The sequence below is a fragment of the Corvus hawaiiensis genome, chromosome 2 (assembly GCF_020740725.1).
Source record: "Corvus hawaiiensis isolate bCorHaw1 chromosome 2, bCorHaw1.pri.cur, whole genome shotgun sequence".
Classification (NCBI taxonomy): Eukaryota; Metazoa; Chordata; class Aves; order Passeriformes; family Corvidae; genus Corvus; species Corvus hawaiiensis.
The window spans coordinates 57568407-57591991 of NC_063214.1; the positions used below are offsets into that span (position 1 = coordinate 57568407).

At 43.7% G+C, this 23585-nt stretch overlaps 1 protein-coding gene across 1 annotated transcript in view; it reads right to left on the reverse strand.

Annotated features, from left to right (window-relative positions):
• Positions 1-3076: 3076 nt before the first annotated feature.
• The window catches only part of WDFY2 (WD repeat and FYVE domain containing 2), a 63008-nt gene continuing 42499 nt past the window's right edge, over positions 3077-23585 (reverse strand). The window contains exons 4-12 of the mRNA XM_048295223.1: positions 20834-20888; positions 14215-14365; positions 11817-11929; positions 10779-10905; positions 8793-8898; positions 6045-6146; positions 5259-5389; positions 4815-4923; positions 3077-4182 (exon numbers count right to left, since the gene is read on the reverse strand). Of these exons, the coding sequence (XP_048151180.1) occupies positions 4153-4182; positions 4815-4923; positions 5259-5389; positions 6045-6146; positions 8793-8898; positions 10779-10905; positions 11817-11929; positions 14215-14365; positions 20834-20888 (924 nt within the window). The 3' untranslated portion in view covers positions 3077-4152. The remainder of the gene's footprint in view (positions 4183-4814; positions 4924-5258; positions 5390-6044; positions 6147-8792; positions 8899-10778; positions 10906-11816; positions 11930-14214; positions 14366-20833; positions 20889-23585) is intronic.

The following is a 23585-nucleotide window of genomic DNA, read 5'->3' on the forward strand; positions in this document are numbered from 1 at the left end:
TGGATTTTGAATCGCAGAATGGCTGCAGTGGCAAAGAACCTCCAAAGGTCATCTGATCCTGCTGAAGCAGGGTCACCTAGAGCTGGTTGCCTGGGGTCGTGTCCAGTTGGGTTTTGAATATCTCCAAGGATGGAGAATGCACAAACTACCTGCCTGGCCCGTCTGTGCCCAGGCTCAGTCACCCTCACAGTAAAAACTGTTTCCTGATGTTCAGAGGAAATCTCCTGTGTTTCAGTTTGTGCCCATTGCCTCTGGCCCTGTCACTGGACACCAGTGCATTCTCTGTGGACCCTTCCTTCAGGCATTTACACACACTGATGAGATCCCTCTGAGTCTTCTTTTCTCCAGGGAGAACAGTCCCAGCTCTCCCAGATATGCTCCAGTACCTTCACCATCTCAGCAGCCCTTTGCTGGACTCCCTCCAGCAGTTTCATTTCTCTCTTGTACTGGGAAGCACAGAACCAGACACAGGAAAAAAAAGTTGAATATTCCTTTTTAACAATGATTTCCTCAGCAGGCATAAGGCAATTTTTTTCCCCATACAACTGTTTTGGATCATCCTTTTTGCACATCCGTCTGTCTACCTTCTTATCAGCAACTAACCCCATTCAAAGGGAACACATCCCTCCCTTCCCAGTACTGGAGATACTCATGGCACCCTCTCAGGCAAAGTGCCATAACCACTCCTGATGTACTAAGAGCCCACGTGCTGACATTCAGGTGATGGCCTCAAGTTCAGGAGGACAGAGTAGGGAGGTCACCTGGGCTTGGATGCAAAAAAGCAGCTGCAGACAAGGGTGCTCACAGCTGAGCACACCAATGGCACTGTTCTGGATTATCCTCTGCCAGACTGGCTGACTTTTAGCCCTATCACTACCCTGTTTCAACATTTAACCATGATGTTAAGTCTTCTTGTAGATGGGAGGACCATCAATGCTACATTGCAAGCAGATGCCCACAGTCTTTTCCCTTCACTTAAATATTTTCAGCTTTAAAAGACTGAAGTTTGGGGCTCAGATTGCCCCACCCAGGACACAAGTGGCTCTAGCAAGCTGCTCAGGCACTGCGTATGTGACCGGCGCCTGCCCCATCACCTGCCTAAGCTCTGCAGACACTGCTCATTTAAAAGTCAAGAATAGCACCAGATGCTCTGGAGAACACTGCCTCTTCCCACTAGGAAACACCAGCTAAGGGAGAAATGACAGTCACCTTTTCTGATGTAAAGAGCAGAGGGAGGCCAGCACTGTTCATGTGCCCCTTGTCACAGCAGGAGATATCACTAAAAGCTACTGCCCTTCAGCAGCCCCAGGGAAAGTGGGCTGGGCTTTGAGTGTGTGTGTGTGGCACTGCAGTTTGCACCAGTATCAAAACACACCCTCCTCCCATCCTCCAATAATGCAATTAATGAAAATAGCTCAAATTTGTTATTCAGTAAGTAAAATGGAAACAAAAAGGACCAGGCAACAGGGATCCCTTTTCGTATAGATCTAGTAGACAGAAGAAACTGAGATTGCTACTCTAACAACAGAAGAGGAAGGCAGGCATTTTAACTCTCCCAGTGTCAAATCTTTCTTGTTTCATTTGGAAGGTAAAAGAATTACTGAATTAGAAACATCTATTTTCCCTTCATATCTCTACATTATGCTCTTAAGGGCATTGAAAAGGGACAAATTTCCCTTCCCCCGCAGCTTCACTTTCAGCTTATATAATTTTCTAAGCCCAGACCAGTTTGTCCTGAGACTGCAAGATAAGGAGATGTTTAGCTTAAATCCAGATGATCCTGCAGGTCGTTCAGTCAGAAAGAACAGCCAGGAAAATTTTGCAAAACGGTTTTGCATACCCCACATCCACACATAAGCAACATTGAAACCATGACTCCTTGGAAGACAATGGGGGAGTGGCCAAGAGTTTATTGCAGAACAGTCCAAACAAGTCATTCTCAAATTTAGCCTCCTTTGGAATCAGTTCTTCACCTGTTTGCACATTACATGTTCAGGACTAGGCGTTGGCCCAGAGGCAGATACTCAGCTTGCTGACTCCACCACTCCATCAGTGTGAGCAGTCCCAGACTTGGTGCCACTGCTGTCTCCTCAGGAACCAAGCACCTAACAGCAATTTAAATTCATTTTGGCGCGCCCGTGTTTCTGTCACCATGAAATGCACTCCCTGCACAGCACAGGTCAGGTCTTTGGCCAAAAGGCCCTGAGCCCAAAGGAACATGGAACACCATAGTCCAGCAAAGCTTTGTACGTATTCTCCAGCTGCAATGAAATACTGGCAGGCCACTTGCTCATCTTGCATAGCTTTGACAGCCAAGAACACTTCAGTCATCAGAAAACATGCACAAGGTGTAATGAAAATCATTCCAAGAGGAAACAAGCATCTAGTTTCCAGGAGAGAAAGTGAGAGGGGAACCAATAACAGGCTGTATGACCAGGAAACCCAATGTGGCATCATTTCAGAGAACATGACTGCAAAATGCTTCATCACAGTTTATAGAATGCTTAAAAAGAGAATTTTCCCTGAAAATACATAGCAGTCCTGTGACTTGCACACAGAAGTCCAATCACCCTTTACTGCAGCAGCTCACTGGACCAAAATTAATGCCATGGATTGAGTTAACCTTTTTTTTTCCCCCCCCACTCAAAAGTGAGTTGCTGCTGGGCAAACAAAGGAGAGGCTTTATTTTCTTTTGACATTCTTACTCAAGAGAGAACACAAGGCTTCTCCAGGTAGCAATGTGTTCTGTAGTGGCAAACATCATGGCCTCCCCACTACAGAGGGAAAAATGTAAGTCCAAAACAGGGCAAGACTGAGAACCACCAGTGTGCTGTGTCACAGCAGCTACAACCACAAGGCCTGCTGAAACAGGAGATACAGGAAAGCCTTTGGTCTGGTCTGCAGTTCGATTCTCTATACCAGTTTCTTTGAAGTGCATGAGTAATACCATGCTAAAATGTAACATGGATTAATGGAATGGAGAGTTGGCTCTTCAGAGAAGGTCCCTTTGGAAAAAAGGGCTTTTTTGTTTATTCACCTTGACAATGTCATTCTAAAAAGGTAATTTTGGTCAATCCAGGTTTTTAAATACTGTTTATTTTTAAGAGAAACTGTGAAATATGACAACAGGACAATGGGCATCATTCAGCAATATCACTTTCGGGTCTATAGCGGAAATTAATAAAAACCATCAGCATTTTAAAAAATAAATATGACTAACGGAAAACAGGAAAAACAAAATTCATCTTCAACAACACAGACAGGTATAAATGCTGAAATGTTGCTGTGCAAGGTAGAGGTAGAGGTAGAGATAAACCAGACTTTTCAGATCTAGGCCAGTTTTAGATCTGCCCCCCTCCATGCACACACTCCCAAAAGTTCCTGTTGCCAATGATTTCATTTGAATCAGCCTGCCAGCCTCATCAAACTCAAACAAGTCTGTGTGCTCCTTGTAATGCTCTGAGCTGGAAAACTATTTCAGTTTTCTGTAGAAATCAGTTGCTGAGTAACCTGACCCCTGGTTCTGTGACTTGTGCAGCAAAGGAAGAGGCAGGAAGATTATACAAACCAATGAATGCTCTCAGGATGATGCCCACTAGGATAAGTAGACGGTAGAGCCCTTTTAGGAATTGCACTAGTCCATCAGCTCCTCAGTGATGCAACCAGAGACCGTGCCTGGAGTTCCTCCTCTGGAGAGAGCATCGTCCACAGAAATATCCCAAACCAACAGGTACTGGCTGCAGGGAGAGCCGATGGCCTTACACAGTCTGTTGACACTGAAAACTCACAGAGGAGGACACAACCCAAGAACCCTCTGTACAAAGCAGCAAGTATCTGGACATAGTGAAATATAAAAACTAAAAATTGCACTGCACACAGATTTTTCCAAACAAACTCAAGACAACCAAAGTCAGATCGTACAAACCGTTAGTTAAAAAAATACCTTCTTGTATATTTTGAGAAGAAGTGGAAAGAGTCTTCGTGCAAATGTTCAGCCTGGATCAAGCAGAGGACATAAAGCTGTTGTAAACACATTAGCTCCTTTCTCATCTGCTGTATGCCCCCAGTGTTATCTATCTTCTGCAGTATAATTAGGGTTAGGAAATCCATTTCTTCTGTAAGTATCGCCTTTCAAGTTCCACTGATGTAACATCAAGACACTACTGGTGTCATATCCCACAGCTGTTAAATACAATAAAATATAACAACATAATGAATAATGGTAAAAGACAGTAAGATACAGTAAAAATAGAATCTTCAAATATTTTGCACCTCTTTTCTTCAGTTAAGAGGGGCTGCATGGTTAGAGGCGGATGCAACAAGTCTGAAGAAGTTTGATTTCATTTTCCAGCAGTGTCAGAGTGGTAGAGGTTGACCAAATGACATTCTGTATGTCACTAGGTTTCACCTGTATGAGCCAAGTTCATAGCTGGCCTTAAACCAAAAAAACTCCCACTCCATTACTAACTTCAGTGATCAGCACAGTCATAACACATTGTGAGGGTTTTGGTTTTTTAAGTTACTCAAGCTGTTACAACTTAGTCATTATTTTAGCTACTTCTTTATCTAGCTACACTGAGATTTGGCATGCTGAAAATCAGTTGGTCTTCCTCGAGGGAAAGCTACAGTGAGCACTTGTTGCAGCCCCTTCAGGCAGTAACTTCATAGACCCAGACCTCCTTGCTCCTTATTGGGCTGAAATCCATCAGTGAGAAGTCTCTGGGTGGAAGAAGCCAGGTATGACATCCCTGCAGCCACATGGGAGAGGGAAAGGAAATGAAATACAGGAGCTAGAGCACATTTCTTGCTCTTACCTTAATAACCTTGTCTGTCCCCGAGGTCAGCAGCCACCCCCTGGTGGCATCGAAGTGTACGTGAACAATGTTGTGCTTACTGTCATGGAAAGTAGCTGTAGGCGCCCGCCTGAAGAAAGAAATCCAAAAGTCAGCAAGAATTCTAACTGCAGGATTTTCCCCCAAAATGTTTGCTATTGAGGAAAAAAGTATTTGACTGCTGCTGTAAGCCATTAATTCAGCAACCACTCTGTAAACTGCACTGAGACCTTTCTGGCATGAAAGGAACAGGGATGGGGGGCTCTCTATCCCTCCTGGCTCCATTCTCCTCCTTATCTTGCTGAGAAAGCCCAGGGACCACCATGCCAGGCTGCTCCCTCCTAGAGTCTTGCACCCACCCAGGCCCTTCCAGATACAGGAGTTTCTCCCCATTCCAGTGCAAGCTGGCTCAGTGTCCACACTTACTCCTCATCCGTTATGGACTCATGGCAGCTGTCACAGACCCTCACTTCAAACTCAAACCCCATCAGTGGGATGGAGGAGCGCTTGGAGCTGCATTTCCCGCACACAGCTTTCCCACACTTCCGGCAGTGATGCTGTAGGAGACAACATGCAGAAAGACATCTCGGGCTACAAACCCAGACCAGGTCACTGCTCAGGTCCACTGGCTCTACCATCTCACTCCAGCAAGACACGATGCAGCTCAGCTCTGTCCCAGACACCTCATTTCTCAGGTTCCATGAGCACATGCAGCATTTTTACACCCCTTTAGTAACAGTCTGCAATCTGCAGCCCTCTCCTGATAGGCAGGAAAACACAGCAGCATGTTTCAAGCAGACCAGTAAGCCTTTCCCAGTACAGCCTGAGCAGTTATAGATGTTTATCCAATTTCATTGAAAACAGCTTTGATTCCAGTACAATCTCCAAAAATCAGCTGTAAATTTCTTTCTGTAACATATTTGACTAACAGTGAGCAAAGTCCCACATGGCTAAAGTCATGAAAGGCCCCAATCTATTCAGCCCAAGGCCTATTCCATGCATTTGCTATTGGGATTGATTGGAAAAAAAACAGTCTGTTCCTTTCAGTCACAAAATCAAGCCTCAGAGGCAAACCCACTGTCCCACCCTGAGCACTTAGTGGAAGAACAAAGTGCAAGTTCTCAAAGCTTTAGGGGGAAAAGGTTGCCAGAATCTGTTATGAGAGAAAAGCCTAATGGCACCATGTTAACACACCAAGGGACATATACAAACCTGCCTGAGGCCTATTTTCTTACTGTCCCACATTTGCTTGAAGTTCCAGAAGAAAGGCTGGTCACATTTTTGACAGGAGTCACTATCCAGCCACTCCGGGGTCTGCAACACACACACATAAACACAAAGTGGAAGTGAGCAACAAGCAGAAAAATTTCCAATGGAGCCTAGAGGCAGGACAAAAAAGATGTGTTGTGGTGTGGCAATATGGCCAGTTAAGTTTGATTAATATCTCCATTTTCACAAGATGCCATTTTGACTGTTGTTGATGATGACAAGATGACATTTGTGCCCTGGGATGTCCTTTTTGGCTTAGCTTTGAAGGACATGGGAGGAACAGTTCTCACCCAAATCACGAAGCAGAATTTGATAATAAGACCACAGAAACAACCCAATTCTGGAATGAAACATATAAAAATATTTTGTTCTGTCCTGTCTGGACAGCATTTACCACCTGCTATTGCCTCTGGTGAGAGCTGGGGTCAATTAGTATTTCCAATAGCCAAGCAATTCTTATGAAGGGAAAGGAAAATTATGGGAAATGCTGATGTAGTTGGGGTTTTTCATATTCTTTCTTTCTTTAACACCCTAAGAGGAGTTCCTGCTGTCAGAGGTGCCTGTGCTACAAATCACACATAGGGATGAGAAAGATAGGATTCACCTGAACAACCCAAACCAAACCCAAACTCTTTTCCCTCATCAACCCGTGAGTTTAAATAAACACTAAATATTGTTTAATACTTTGTGAGGAAGTGCTATTAGCAAACTGCAGTTGTCTTCTCAGAGCCACTGGTTTCTCACATGCTGCAAATTAAAATGGCAAGAAACACAGCCAAGATTAAGAACTAAAAACAGTAGAAAAGCCAGGCAAAGGTAAGTTAAGGGCAGATGGAGACCCTCAGCTCCCAGGATAGCTCTGACCCCCAGTAATAAAGCAACCACCTGTTTCATATTCTTCTGCCAGTTATTCTGAAGGCAGTTCATTCTGCTGGGAAAAATCCTTGTCTTTTCTACCCAAAACAGTCTTTCTTTTTAATGCCTACAGATTTACATCTCTGTGTATAACTTTTCATCTCTTGGGCATTTGAACACTATAGACGAAGAAGACATTTTGCTTGTGACAAGTAACCACTTTGTAGTCAAACAGAAACACAGCTTATAGCATCATTCGGATGTCTTCTTACAGCTTTTTAAAAATTGAGTTGAAAATAAAGAATCAAGAGCTAAAATGGCTTAATTGACTCTAACACAATCTCAGTGATATAGGAAAATCTGATAGCAACAAAATGAGTACTGAGCACACATCACATGGAGAAAATCCTTAAATAAGGGCAAAGATATGAAAGCCAAAATCCAAAAAAAGTAAGCTAGGACCCAAACCCAAGATTTGATATCTCAAAGATTTGTGTTTTGTGGGTGGTTTAGCACCAAGAACACCCTATTGTGCTGCTGATAACAAGAACAAGCCCACATAGCCATAGTCTGGGAAAGCTGTGCACCATTGGCACCTGCTGCTTGGCCTTTATTTAGCTAATAATATTTCTCCTCTGTTTTTCAAACCAGCGTTCTCACAGCATTGCTGCCTATTTTGTGACAAGCCAATCTTAACCCTTACTGTAGCCTTTTGAAGGCAGCAAATAAATAAAGGTTTTCATTTCTGGATGTTCGAGCTGCAGCAAAAAGGAAACATCTCTTGGGAAGGAGGAAACCACTCTGCTTTCGTTTCACTTTAGGAGCTGGTGACATTCTTGGCCCCTGGATTAGCAGTTAAAGAGAATCAACTGAAATGCTAAATCACATTAAAAGGGGAGCTCAGTTTCTTCCTATTCCTACTTCAGTAATTTTTTAAAATCAAGTTTTCCACTTAGCGTTTCTCCTTCCTCAAGGGAGACACACTCAACCCATGCAGGCCACAACTCCTGAGAGCCAGCAAAGCTGGTGAAAGCCCATGCTGCCAAAAGCCTTGCTCTGACCTACCCCCTGCCAGGAAGAGGGCAGAGGTTTGCCGTGACTCATGGCACCAGGATTTGCCAGGCTGCTGAGCAGGGCTGGTGCCTGACTCAGCCAGCACAGAGCTCGCTCCCCCTCTCTGAGTCAGAAATTGCCAAGCGGGGGCTGCTCCCACAGTGCCAAAGACCCGGGGAGCGTTTTTGCACCCGCTCACATTCGTTGGCCATGAAGCACAAAAGCAATTAGGAACTGTGGGTGAAATCTTACTGTCTGGATCAGCAAAGCCATCATTTACCCCACTTCTACATGGTTACACCAGAGGGAAGCAAGACTGAGTAGCAAGTGAGATTGAAGCCCTTGTCAAGGGCTTCTTATCAAGGAAGAAAAATGCTGGGTTGTGTTTTTCCAGAGATGACCAAGAGACTTCTTGTTTTACTTTTTAAAAACCAAAATTAATTAATCAGTCCATCCATTTACATCTGAACTGATATTTCTCATGATATGCTGGAAAACACAGCAGAGCATCTCAATACCCTCCTTACAGGGTATCTTTCAGAGCAGTAATGTAAAGAGCAAGAGCCATTTAGCAGCCTATTTAATACGAATTTTCTGCCAGGCGATTTCCCCTGTACCATATTATCAAAGGCACAGCATAATTGCTGTATAACAACTGGAGCATGTCCAGAAACATTTTTAAAGCTTGCAATGATCTTGTTTAGGTTGAAAGCTGCACAATTTAGACAGGCCCCTTCTTCCCAGGACTGCTTCAGACCAAATTGACAAGAACTAAGCATCTACCTCCTGCCTCTCAACGTCCATGTTCCAGACGACGATTCCTCCATCTGCACCACAGGAGATGAGCTGCCGAGTGTGGTGAGCATAGGAGAGAGACTGAACTTTATCACTGAAAAAGAAACAAGACAGTTAGCAATCAACCACCTGTGGCTACTGCACAAGTGAGCACAGAATATCCATACAGCAATACAAACCATTTATTTGCTCATATGTTTCCCTCCCCCACTCATGGCACATGGCATCTATCACATGCAATCAGTCTTTGCTGTCAGGCTGGGACCAGAATGAGAGTGTTGCTCATCTGGGCAGCATCCACAAAAGCAAAGACCTGTTCTGATAACTGTTTTTGCTGCTCCTGGGATAGGAGGTCCCAGCTGCACTGGGAAGCCTCAACAGGGTTGCAGCTTCTGAAGGCACATCTGGATGCATAAATGCAGCCCCTGGTAAGATACCTTCTCGTCAGAATGTCAGCAACAACTTTGTTTTGTAAATCTCTGCAACATCTAGAAGTGAATCACTGAGAAACTACTGAAGACTTTCTTTTGAGACTAACAAGCATAAAGAGTTTCAAAAATAATATAGGAATCACTAAATTGTTCCTAAGCCTTCTCACAGTAAGGTGGAAAGTTTAAGTGCTTCTGTTTCCTCTTTTAATGAAAATCAACATGGGAGAAACAATTCAACTTAAACCCCCAAAGATGGGCTCAGTCCTTCATAAAAGAAAGAAAGTCAGTCAGGCCTCATCTCAGGCTATTTACAACCTGGGAAACAAAGACTGTACAACACTGTTATGGAAAAAGCAAGGTTGTGAAGGCACAGTAACCGATCATACTGTGACTGGAAATCATCTACAACATTTGGTTTCCTTTGCTACCACCACTGGTCTTGTTTGCCAAAAGGACTTGCATGCTAACACATTTATTTGTGCCTATGGCTGCACCTGCAGAAGGGAAGGCATTCACGGGAGAGTTCGGGACAGCACTGCCACCCTTCACAGTGCCTGCCTGCCAACACCAGAGGCACCATCAGGATTCGCAGGACACTGTGTTGTACAGTTCCAGCTGACAGCTGTCACACAGATTAAGATCCAGAGGCTAACTTCATAATAGAACTAATTTCCACAGCAGTAAATCAAGCAGTGATGCATTAGCAGGCACCACTGATAGGGTATGAGGGTGATCTGGGAATTTCGGCTAGAGCTCTGCAGTGCTCTGAAATCCCAGAGGCATCCCAATCACTCAGCAGAGTGCAGCATCACTCAAAAGAAATGCATGAATATGTAAGAAACTGTTAGCCCAAAACCACCACAAGATTTTGTCTCTCCAGACCTGAGCCTGGCATGCAAGTCCCACATATATGCAGTCCCAGGACTCTGAAACCAACTTGTTGCATTGCCAAAGGTGAGGAGTCACGGCCTCTAGAGCCATTCTGATGTATAATCAGTGCCCAGCACGGGCTTACCCGCCTTCAAAGACGTCTCTGGCTATGCAAATGTCCTTGCAAAGACGATGCCTCTTTGCACTGAGGAGATGTGAAGGCTCCTATGGTTAAAGGTTAAAGCACATCACTTAGAATCCAGGCTGTAGTGAAGGAGCATGGAGGAAAAAGGGATTAATTGTCCAAGCCCGATGCTCCCTCTAGGGGAAGGAAAGACCTTGACACCTAAAACCCAAGAATTTCCCTGCAGCTGTTCTCATTTGAGGAGCCTCCTCTTTCCAGCAAAGGCACAGGCTCTGGCATAACACATTCAGGACTACAGACGTTGTGCTTTCCTTCACCACCCTCTGCAGACTCTTAAAACAGCCTGTGGCCCCAACACTGAAAAACTTACTATAAGCAAATTATTCCTGTTGTATACGGACCACAGGGTGTCACACATACAAGCTTGAGGCTTGTGAAGACTGTAACCTTTGGGCTGTTTGTTTCCAGATGTGGCTTCTGCCTTTAGCTTTTCTCCCATAAAAGCAGGAGGAAGGGCTTTGAACATACTTATGTCCTTGCAGCTCGATGGCTGTTCCTTTTCTTCCTCCAATATCCCACATTATAATGGAATGATCAGAACTGCCTGAGAATAAAACTCGCTGTATTGGGTCCCAACAGAGAGCAGTGACACCACCTGCAACAGGAGCACACACAACAGTCATTTTATTACAGAAAGTGGAAGACTGGAATGTAGCTAAATATAAAGATACAACAAAAAATATGGAGTGATTAAAATGCAGATCTCTTTAGCAAAGACTATGCAACCATGTACCTTTCATTGGAAAAATAACAGTCTAGAAAAACTACTGAAGCCCCATCCTGATCTTCTGTGGGCAGAGGGCTCCACTGCTGCTTGCATGGATGAATCCACTGAGCAGTAAAGCATGGTAGAACAATGGTCACAGTGGGAGCTACACAACTTTCCACCTCCATCATTTCCGGAAGATTAAAAGAGAAGCAAGTGTGGAATGCTATGGGCACCTTCTCAGTATCCTAGCTCAAGGATTGAACTACCTTGTGCTACCTTGAGCTATTAGCATTTAGTTAGAGAGGAGGGATATGAATAAAAAATGCTGAGGAATGAGAGCATTTCTTCTGTCAGAAGGTAGCATCATATCCAGGGTTGTTCTTTTCAAAGGGTGATGGGGCACAAGTCCCAGCAGTGAAACAAGCATTTAGTGCCTCCAAGTTGTGCCTATTCCACTTGGGATAAAGTGTCTACCAATACAGATCTTACCTTTAGCAGCATCCTTTCTCCCTCCCAGAACTACCACAACTTGTTCAAGTCCCACTCTGCTTTAACTAGCAGCTACTGATTGTGGCATTTTCTGCAATAGATGTGTTCTGCTCAGAGCTCTGATCACTCTTGTTTTTACCAATACAGCTTCCCTGAACTGCTGGGACAGTTTAAGGTCTATGTCCCTTCCATGCTATACACTGACACAAGCCATCCTAGTGTATCACAGGACAGTCAAATCATCATGATGCTGAGCACAGATGAAGACCCTCCTGAGCACCTTCCTGGGTCTCCTCCTGAGGCCTTACCTGTGTGTCCCTTAAATGTGGTAACAAGGCTGCAGGACTCTTGCTCTAGTTTGAGTATGGTCACTTGCCCAGAATGGTCACCAACAAACACATGCCGGGTTTCCACATCAAATCTGAAGGATAAATGCTGAGGAAAACATGTTATTTACACAAGCTTTGCATTCCTTTCATGACTCACTAATTCTTTTAACATGAGTATACTGCAATCTTGTGAATAGTGCTCCAGTCTCAAGGAGGTATTCAGAGTGTACTTTTAGGCACCTGTTCATATCAATAAGGCTCATACCTGTTCATACTAATATGCAGTATCCCTGAGTGAGGAAAAAAGAGACTATTCCCGAGGACGCAATTCATGCTTTTGTTATGAAACACCATTTAAGTAGCTCTTTGCCATGAACATACGAGTTGTCTCCTCAGGCTCTGTAACTTAAGTGCTAGAGTTGGATGGTATCCGCTCCCTCCCTTCCCAAAATTACACGAAATACTTATTACTAGTTTTCTGCTTGTACTGGGTTTGTGTGGCAAGGCTTTGGTAGTGGAGGGTATATGGGGTGGCTTCTGTGAGAAGCTGCCAGAAGTTTCCCCTATGTCCAACAGAGCCAATGATACTGGCTCCAAAATGGACCTCCCAATAGGCTGAGCCCAGCAGTAACAGTGGCAGTGCCTCTGGGAGAGCAGAATTAATAAGGGGGTGAAAAATGCCCCAGCAACTTCACCTGGCAAAAGAGTGAGACTATGTGAGAGAAATGCAGACACCAAGGTCAGTGAAGGAGGAGTGGGAGAAGGTGCTCCAGGTGCTGGAGCTGAGATTCTCTTGCAGCCATGGTGCAGACCATGGTGAGGCAGGTTGTCCCCCTGCAGCCCTTCAAGATCCACAGTGGATCAGGTATCAACCTGCAGCCCATGGAGGAGCCCCACACTGGAGCAGGTTTGGTGGCAGGACTTGTGACCCTGTGGGTACCCATGCTGGAGCCATCTATTCCTAAAGAGCTGCATGCCATGGAAGGAACCCACACTGGACTAGGGGAAGAGTGTGAGGAGTCCTCCCTCTGAGGAAGAAGGATCAGCAGAGACAACATGCAGTGAAACAGCTGCAACCCCCAGGAGACAGAGCAAATCAGGCACAAAGTTGAGGCCACACAGGAAGAAGAAAGGAGTGGGGGGAAGGTGCTTTTAAGATTTGGTTGTATTTCTCCTTACCCCATTGTGATTTCATTGGCCATTCAACCACCTACAGAAATCACCTAACTGGACAGATTCTGACCTCTTCATCCAATTTAATTCCACATTCAGAATCCATACTGCATGTTTAAGGAGTAACTGTTTTTAGTACTCTGTAAGAGCAGTGCTATTTAAGGAGTACTGATCTTAAGCACACAGGACACTGGAGAACAAAAAAACCTGAACCTGTTCCTCGTTATGCCAAATATTTTTGCAGTATTTGCCAGTGATTCTCTCTCCCACTGCTTCCACTGCCCTCCACCATCATAGTCAGATGACCCAAATTAAATTGTCCTCCAAAAATTTTCATCAGTCAAAATTGGCTGTTCTCTAGAGAGATTTAGGGAACACACGGCAAATTCTTGCATCATGCTTTCAAAAATATTTATCAATGAATTAAAAAGTAGGTTCAGCCTTTCTGCCATTTAGATTGGCTGAATTACCAGATAATATAAAGCAAGTCCATCTTCAAACAATAATTTTGGGTCAGTATCACTTCTCATGAACTAGCAGAACACGCATCTATACCACATACACTGCAGGGCATTAAAAAGTCTGTTTATGCTAACCCCTGTTTTCAGCCTAAGAGCTCATCCTTTTCCATTTCCTTTTCCATTTCAAGAAACCTGAATTAATTTTTTTTTTATTGTCAGGCAGGTGGGGCAGCTCTAGGTGAATAAGCCACCTGAGTGCCATTTCTGGATCATTTACTCCTTAGTTAACCCAAATTCCCAATACACAGTGAGCAGTTCCAGAGTGAAGGACAAGTGCTTATTATTTTATATTAAAGTAATTTAATTTTTACCATGCTTACACACAGGCACTCTGACCTGATCACTAACCTACTTTTGCTACCATTAATTCTCTGAAGAAAGCATGCACTGCATGTTTAAATGAAGGCCCTATCCATATTTATTACAATAGCAGACCACAATAGGTTGCAGATTGCCCATTGTGGTGCTCAAAAATGCTTAGACCTAAATATGCCACTACGCATTAAGGAGACAAAGCAAGGAGAACTGACAGGTTTTTAAATTGGCTTTAAATAACAGTTTCTCTCACAAAGTACTGAATCCATACAGGGCACAAAATTTGGAGGACAACTAGATAAATAAACGAAAAAGGCTGTTTGAGTGCCAAAGAGCAGAAATAAAACTGAGAGCTCAGCAAAGGATACTGCAGGCCGCAGGCGCCTGCGCTGGTGCGGTACCCCCCCAGCCGCTGGCCACTCTCTGAACAGTGCCACGTGAAGTGTTTGTCTTGTCCGGTGCTCAACACCCACTCCATCTCCAGAACAAACAGAATCATGATGACCCTGCTTTGATGAGCTGAAAGTTAAGCAGACAGACATGTAAGCACATTGCAGAGAAGAACATGGGGGCAGACAACCATTGCAAATACCAACTGCACCCAACTCCTCCACTTGTGCTTCCCTACAGAAGCAGCTGGTGTTTAATAATGCTGTTGACATCAGCTTCCATGGAAGCTTCTAAGGTCCCTGCTCTGCATGTTCAGCGTTTGCATGAGAAAGAGTGGAAGCAAGACTTAATTCCTTCCATGCCTATTGCAGTAATTTATCTTCTACAGCAGCACAAGTCTTCCCTCCATCATTGTATTATCACTAACAAAGCTGCCACTGTGGAATGGACTTGGGGTTCCATTTAAACCTCTTTTGAGCTGTTGGTTTTGATAGCAGTGAAGATGCCTACACTGCTGCTCCTCTCACTGTGACGTTTTGGTGGATAAGGGGTGCGGTACCCCAGGAGAATGATGAGTTACAGCACAGGCACAACGCTGCACCAAAGGGAAGTTTCAGCATTAAAAGGTTACTGGAATAAAATTTAAAAAAAAAGAAAAATATCACAGCTGTGGTAGATGAATAAAACAGCTGAAGGAATAAATTTCTACTGTTACCAAAATAAAGCCATCAAAAGCTTTTCATTAAAACAAGGGAACACATGCTTGTACAGACATTTTTTTGTATGAATGACCAGTGGGCTTGGTCATGAAGTGCTGATTGAGCTGATATTCTAATAAAACAAGTGGCTGGAAAGACATACAGAACTATTCCCAGTTGTAACTTAATGGTGAATGCCACACTCCTCAATCTACCACCCTACTGCTTTATTACAGTTCTAAGACCCAGCAACATGTGTCACATAAAACAGACTGCTTTTATTTGTTTGTGTAAAAACTGACACAAAAAAAAGATTGAATATGTTTAGAAGCTTAAACACCACCCCCAAGGTCCATCTGAAATGCAGAGAAACTCCTCAGAACAGTATGGGAAAATTGCTGTCTGCCCCATACAAATGTACAGCACAGATGAGAGCTGTGTTCAAACTCTACAAGGGGGAATTACCTGTAGGAGAGAAGAGGAGGCTTCCAAGAGCCAACACCGGCCCTGATCCACTTTTTCAGACTGAGATTCCCTGAGCAGAAAAGTCAATAGATGTACTGACACAACTTGCTATAACTGTGACTGGTAGCTAAACCAGTTTATAGTGTCAGGTGTGAACTGTGCTCAGATGCTTTCACTCTTGCCCATAGAAGAGCTCAGATTTTGGCTGTCATTTCCACACACTTTTACATTCCAGATAAAAGGATGGGGACCATCCAGGAGTCACTTGAGCTTTTTCAAGTAGATCCCATTTCCTCTCCACCCTTGCTCTCTCTTTCTGGGAAGAAATTCAGTCACCCCCTGTCTGGCTCATGCTTATCTTTACCAGTCCATTGGTCTCTCTGGGAACATCTCCACTACCTGGTGGAGTGCTGCACTTAGAGTGACACAACTGCTGCCACAAGCATCTCATGGGCTCACATACATGTCCCAGGAGCTTGTGTGAACCATCGAGGCCACAGACACACCCACGCCCTTCCACAGGACGTGTAAAGCTGGCTGAGATCAGACTGCTCAAGGCCTATCCAGGAATGTTTTCTCAGCACATGACAAATGCTGCTGCTAGTGACAGCTTCTTATGGTTTCAGCTGGTTTGAGGATAGCTGGCACGACCCAACTTTCCTAAATTGTCTTCTACCTCCTAAAACTTCTAAAAGACAGGGCTTGTAAATTTTGGTAGAAGTAGTGCCTGTGGATGCTGAGGCAGCTCTTTCTGGCAAGTAAGGAGTAGACATTAAAAAAGGGTACTTGCCAAGAGGTGGATGGGGTGTACATGACAGCTTTGCTTATCCTCTCTCCCCAAAAAGAGCTTTCAATTCAGCACTCTGCTGTCCACCTGCACATATTACCTGGTGCCACCACACACACACTGAGGCAGAAATATCTGAAACAAGTGAAAGTATACAGTGTAGATCATCTAAGTAAAGAAGCAAAGAGAAAACAAATGCAAATAGAAAGTCACCTGCCGTTAAGAGGGAATTTGACTCATGTAAGGCTTAAAGAAGCAAAATATCAGAAGATTGGAAGCTGATAGCAGAGCAAGGAAGTGGTCTGGGCCTTAGGATTAACACAGGTTCAGCATCTTGAAGCCTCAAACAAAAAGCTGGTTCTTCATCTACTGAAGATTTGATCACCATTTGTATGCAGAAAAAACGTGGAGCAAACAATTCCAAAGCTGCTCATTTGCAACAGCAGCAGGATGGAGATGGGGGGAGGGAGTGTGAATGTGGTCTCAGCACAGGAAAACTCTCAACAAGCACCCGGCAAGAGCAGATCTGTGTAAGCCAGAATGAGAAGGGAGCCATTTGTGGGGAAAGATCATGCTGTACAGAAGGGAGAGAAGCAGCAGAGAGGAGAAGGGCACAGGTCCATGTGCAGCTGGAGGATGGGAGGGACCAGGGTGGCTGCTCTGCTCTATGGGAAAGCAGCAACGAGCACTGTGCAAAGAGCAGGCTGGAGAGAGGATGGAAAGGCTGTGCCCAGAGAAAAGAAGCTGCAGCCAGGAGGTGCACAGCAAGATGTCAGCACAGGAAATGGAGGGTCAGTCCTGTGTGTAAAGGCAAAGATTCAAGAAGCACGGCCAGTGCACGGCCACACAGTGCTGGGCAAGAAGCTGTGCTGAGGGGTCACAACAGTAAAAAGTATCAGTAAACACCAAAACAGAGGTAGAAATTGCCAGGAAGAAAAGCTTAGCATGAGCAAGAAAAGCACAAGTGAAGAGGCTGTGCTTAAGGGAAAGCAGAAGTAAGGGCATGACGTGAGCTGGCCTGAAAGCAGTGGGCCAGGTTGACACCCTTGAAAAAGGCAGGCTGCACAAAGCATGGGGCAGAAGCAGGTCTACAAATCTGGCTAGGCAGAAAAGGCATGTGTCAAATAAATAAATAAATAAATAAATAAAACAAAACTCAAAACCAGGAGCTGTTATCTCATCCCGAGGGAGCACAGCAAGATGGTCCAGGTACAAGAAGCAAGGTGTGGAGAAGGCCATGCAGAATGGGAAGCAGCAACAGCCATATGGCTGGACTGGGCTGCAGGGGGCTGAAAGCCAAGGCTGCTGAGGGGAGGGGAGGGTTTCTTGCAGGAATGTGGGAGGAACTGCCCAGGGAGAGAGCAGAGGTTGTCTACACCATCAGCTGGTGGTAAGACTGAAGAAGAGGGGATGGTGATATGAAAATTAATTACCCAGAGCATCCCAAATGGCACTGTCCAAATGTTGCACTACTCCTCCTTATGCAAGGGAATGAGTCAGTGCCCACAGGAGGCCAATGCCACAAGACCCACCCCAGAGTCCTGACTAATCCTGTGTCACATCCCCCATCTCTGTTTTCAGATCCCTTTCAAGAAATAAGATTCCACAACTCCAGACACAGTGTTGCAGCAAAACCTCCACAGAGCACCTCCAGCCATGTACACTGCCAATGCCAGGCTCCATACGCCACCAGACCTGGCAGCACACCCCTACCAAGACCACAGCACAGCCTATCCACGTGCTGTCATTCTCTGTCCTCAGAAGATCATTTGACCAACATATTCATGGCCTTTCAAGGCACAATTAATGTTCTTTAATCACTACAGCAGCCTCAGCTATTTGTAATACCTTGTTGTGGGAAATGATCAATAGCCCACCAGTGGGCAAGAGCACTGCTGACCATTTACGAAGCTAGCACACACAAAACCAGCCAGCATGACTCAGCTAAAGCCCCTTAGTAGGCTAAATAAAATTATTTACTCCCCCTAAAATACTTTAGAAGAACATAAAGGTCTTACTTGAAAACTTTAAGCACAACCTTTTAAAAGCAAGACTTTTAACAAATGAACCGCTAGAAGGCCACCATACCCAACAAACCCACCTCTTCCTTTTAAATTATATTTTTATATTATATAATATAATTATATAATATAATTACATATTATATTATTATTATTATTATTATTATATTTTTCCTTGACCAGGGTTTTACCAAGATCCTTATGCCAACCCCAAAACTCAGTATGGCCACTGTGAGGAAGGTGCACTGCAGGGATGAGACTGTGGAGGGAGTCCTACTGGACCATCCGAGGAAGATTCATCTCTGTTGGATTATGATATACCTACCCAAGAGACTACAATGCCCTTCCCTGCATATTCTCCCAGAAAACATGGTGAAAGCACAGCTCTTTCTTCCTTGCTGTGTCCCAGTTGGACTTTGGACCCTGTGGGGCCACCACTAAGCCCAGATCCAGTGCTCTGCTTGGAGGCAAATGTAGCAAGAGGAGCATGAAAGTGCCTAACACTGTGTGGACTGATGGAACCACAGGACCCTGTGACTGACAGCAGCTCACAGAGCACCTCACTTTTGCAATGTTTCCCCAGCACTCCAGACCTCCAGCATGGGTCCAGCCAAGCCCAGGCACCAGGAAGAGGGGGTGCTACATTCCTTCACCAACACCTGGTGTGAAGAATGGAGAATCCAGGAGGATGTCTCTTTGGAGGGGGTGGTGGGAGGCACTGTGCTGTGGAGCAGCAGGCAGCCCCAGGTCATTGGTGCCCTGAAAACAGTGGGAAATCTCTTTGGTTTTCTTTTTTTCTTTTTCCAGCCTTGCACTGTCAGAAAACTGTTCACTGCAACTGTGCAGGTGTGTGCAGTGAGACACTGGCACAAGCTGTCCAGAGAAGCTGTGGATGCCCCATTTCTGGAAGTGTTCAAGGCCAGGTTGGATGGGGCTTTGAAAACCCGGTCTAGTGGAAGGTGTCCCTGCCCAGGGCAGGGAGGTTGGAAGTTAATGATCTTCACAGCCCCTTTCAACACAATACATTCTATGATCCTATGAAAAACCGTCCCATGGTGAGACAGGTAGTCTAGGAAGAAGGTGACTAGTTAGGAGTGTGGTCAGTTGCACCACCTCTCCATTGATGTTAGTGAACACTCATTAGAATCCTTTGCTCTCTAATATTTGGGGAATCTGAGCTCTTGGGTTTCCCCCCAGGACAACCCATGGAGGTTCTCCATGGCATCTTCCTATCCTAAGGCCTCCTCTAATGTTTGCAGCACATCTGGCACATTGCAGGCCATGAGAACAGCTTTCATTTTCCTTTTTTTCTTTTCTTTTTTAATTTTATGAGAGTTTTTCCCCAGACCTTCAGTGGGCTGTCACAGTCAACTGGCTTTTCTGAAATACTGCCAAGAAATCCATTCCACTCTTCCAAAATTTTCAGCATTTTCCCTGAAGAACTCATCAAGAAAGTTGTTCTCATGCATATGTTGTTCTGCATATACAGAAGAAAAGACCTCAGCTCGCCCTCTTTAGTGCCACAATATTTAAATATGAAACTTGGCTGCATTAAACTTTGGTGACTGCAGAACAATCACAAATTTGGATACTTAACACCTGTACAGTCAGACTTCAGCAATCTTATTTAAGATTCAGATATATATATATATTATCATCATTGGATATTTTTTATTCCATTTTTACAAGCTAAGAAAAAATGCAGGTATTCTAGCTTAATTTTACAACACACCAGACATTCATGAAACAGCTGAAGTGAAACACTCACGTTAGCCATGCTCTGCAAAAATGAAGATTGTCTTCATACCTTAAAATTTAAATGTTACAAAGTGATCTCCAGAGCCTCCATTTAGAGATTTAAATTACCCTCTCAATCTTTCAAGGTATAAAACTCAAAATATATATATAAGTACATATTTTAAACTGTATGTGAGAAATCTCAAGCTAACATGTCAGAGGCTTCTGTACAGAAACATAATGCTTAGTATATAATATGATACTATATAATATCATACCACCTCTTAGTCTAACAGCAAAAAAGCCCCTATAACAATAAATTGTCACATGTATTTGTTACTTTTATAAGAATACCTGTCCAAAACAGTGTCCTTTAGAGGTCTGAAAAGGATAAATAGCTAGGTTTCTGAAAACATCACATTAGTGATGCCCAGACTCTAATTAGAAAAGGTATGGGCTAGCATTTCTTGACCTTTTCCTAGGGGAGATATTCACTGACGATCTTGTGGTTATTGGAACCGACAGTTACTGAAATATAACCAAACTAACCCCAAAAGTTTCAGCCTTAAAAGATGGGTTAGTTTCCTAAGTTGTTTCAGTAGATACACTGGATTACTGAAGACTGAAAACTAAAACTCCTATTCCCCGAATGTGGACAGATTGCTGTCTACTGTGATATTCCAAAGGGACAATTAAAAGGATAAACAGAACATGAAACAGCTCTTTTAAAACAAAGCACATTATAGATCTATTGATAAACCAGCATTTATATTAGTTAAAAAAAAAAGTCTATCATTGCAAGGGAAACTTTTCCACTCACACTCCTTAAGAGAGTATTAACAAAAATTAATGACAATACAAGCCAATTAACACATATCGTGGTTCTTACCCTGGTAACTTTTCACTAGTGCCATCTTGTTGTAATCTTCTGATAAAATGAATTCCTGAGGGAGGGAAAGAAAAATCAAAAGAAACATGGCTTAGAGATGTAAAGTGTTTGAGACTGTTTACATTTGAATACTTTACCTAGGTAAGCTCTCCCTTCTTCACAATCACAGCCCTATCTATACTTTTAATAACTTTGAGTACCTAAAAACCTAAATTTTTTCACTTTTTAAAGCTGCCTAAGAAACAATATTATGAGTACTTCTGAATGGAATGGATATAAGAGGAACCATTAAAAAAGAAGTCAAAAAAGCTGACAGAAATGACTAGCTGTGAGCTGAGGTGCCACAAAATGAGGAACCTGAGACCTGGCAAACACCTGCTGCTCAGGACTGCCTGGGCAGAAACCCACATGTGTGCACAGCTATGTGTGCACACGTGTACATTTGTGTATACACACGTATCCATGTGTGTGCATACACTACACCCCAACCTGAACACTCAGAAAACTCAATATAAATATGTACGAGACCCTCCCAGTTACTCAGTCCAGGCTAGGTACCAAAAATACGTGATGGGAATGGAATGCATTTCAGGTTTCTGTTAAACAGCCTCTCAGTGCTTCAGGCAAACAGAAACCCAAACTTTTCTGTGTCCAGGCAAGAGCACACCTATGGGACAGGCTCTGCTGCCTTCGTGCTGCTGTTCAATTTCCAGTATGGCTTTTGCATGACGAAATGATGAGAATGGCAGCTAAGGGTCTGCATGGCAGCCTCAGTTCCTGGAAAAATCCCAGGTGGTTAAACTGACTGACCACCCAGGTGTTCCTGCATATTGTTTTGAAGAGGAGAGTTGCTCAAAACTGGGGAATCAGAATGGCCACAAGCAAACTCCTGCAACATCTCTCTGGAGGAAACACCCAAGCAAAGGTTAGGCTCTGCGGCCGCATCACATGAATTAGCTTTCACAGAGCTGTCAGGTATCTATGTGCATACATCACATACTCAGAGAAACACAAAGTAAAAAATGAAGGAGTGTAAAAACACATCATATTAATAATTTATAGCAAACTACACAGAAACTCCCTGTGCTAATCTGCCTAGAGGACAGAAGAAGTAAAACCTAACTCATTTAACCTGAAATAGGATGGAAAACTAAAATAAACATTACAAATGCAAGATAAGCGAATTTGATAAACATACAATTGTGAAATGTTCTTGTGCACATGCCAAAAGCACTGGAGAAGACTGGACTTCAGGGGCCTACAGACTATGTTTAAGGCAAACCAATGTTTAATGCAAAAGAGCAAAAGACATTCTAACCCCCAACAAGCCAGTATTTCCCCCCAGTTTCCAAACCACAATTAAAAAAGAAGTCACCCTGCATTTTCTGCTGGGTCACTGCAGGTAATCTGCCTGGCCTTCAGCACCATAATTACCCAAACACATCATATCTTCTGCTTGTGGAGAGGTTACAGTACTCATCTGTGGAACACCTACATATCCCAGCTTCCAGAAAAACAACTGTGAGGCAGCTATGTATTCTGCTCTCTCTAGGTTTCTGTTCATAAATTTGTAATAAATATGTTCTCTTAAATTGCTCTACTTCATCTTCCTTTCCTTAATCTGCACCACCTCCCATTAGGTTTCCCTGGCAGCTAAGGACTACAGTGGGGGTGTTACTTAAACAGCAGTAAGAAATAAGTTAAGTCAGCTGGATTTCTATATCAGGGTCACCTTAACTCTACAAACCACAGAAAGTTAAAAATCTGCTATAGCTTTCCAGCTACCTAGAGGGGAACCTGTTTTCATCAACCACTGTCTGAAGAATACTAAATCACCACATGAAATGCTTTACTACAAAGCCTATTTGAAGCAGGACCCTTTGCTAGAATGCTTTCTGCTGTTGTTACCCAAAGAGAAATTGCTTTAATTGCTGCAACACATGATGGGAAGATATGTCTGCCTTTCCCACCAATTTGGCTGTCCTTGTCTTTGACTGCAGTGGCACACAGATGCTGGTGACTTCAGGTGGGATGTAGAGAGAGGATTGCATTCTCACTTCTATTTGCATTTTTCTCTTAACAAATTTCATGCGGTCATTCTGTTCTGAGACCCAAAGAGTGCCACAGTTTCAGTGGAAGACTGAAAAGGCTTTTGAATCTCTCCATTATAATACAATAAATCAAACGTGCAGTTTGTAAGATGTATCCAAATATTGATTACCACTGTATGCTTTAATACAAACCACAGCTATGTACTATCAATACTCTGCTCCATCCAAAATAAAAACAAATATATTACAAGATAAACACAGTTTCAGATAACCTGGATATTGGATATAATTTTCTTCCTGAAGACTTCTTGCATATAATTTTCTTCTTTGAAAGTAGCTGATAATTTGTGATGCATTTTCTAATCTTTCTGCAGGTCTCCCCGCTCCCCTTTACACTCTCAGATGTTCTTCCATTGCACTTATTGCCCTCTCCCTCTTCAGGCCGAATGCGTTAGTTGCGTCACTAGACAGGTATGTTAGCACAGGGCACCTTGCTCAAGAAATTCATGCCCTATTGCACATACATTGTGTCATCTGCACTACAAAAACACCGACTACATCTCTTTAACATTGTTCCAGCAGAAGCTGGCTTTTTGTCCTTGCCTACGTAGATGTTTTGCTCCTCTCAGAGCTGCTGACACTCGATTCTCATTAGGCAGTTTCTTGCTCTCCTTAATGAGCTGGAAAAGCTGGGGTCACCT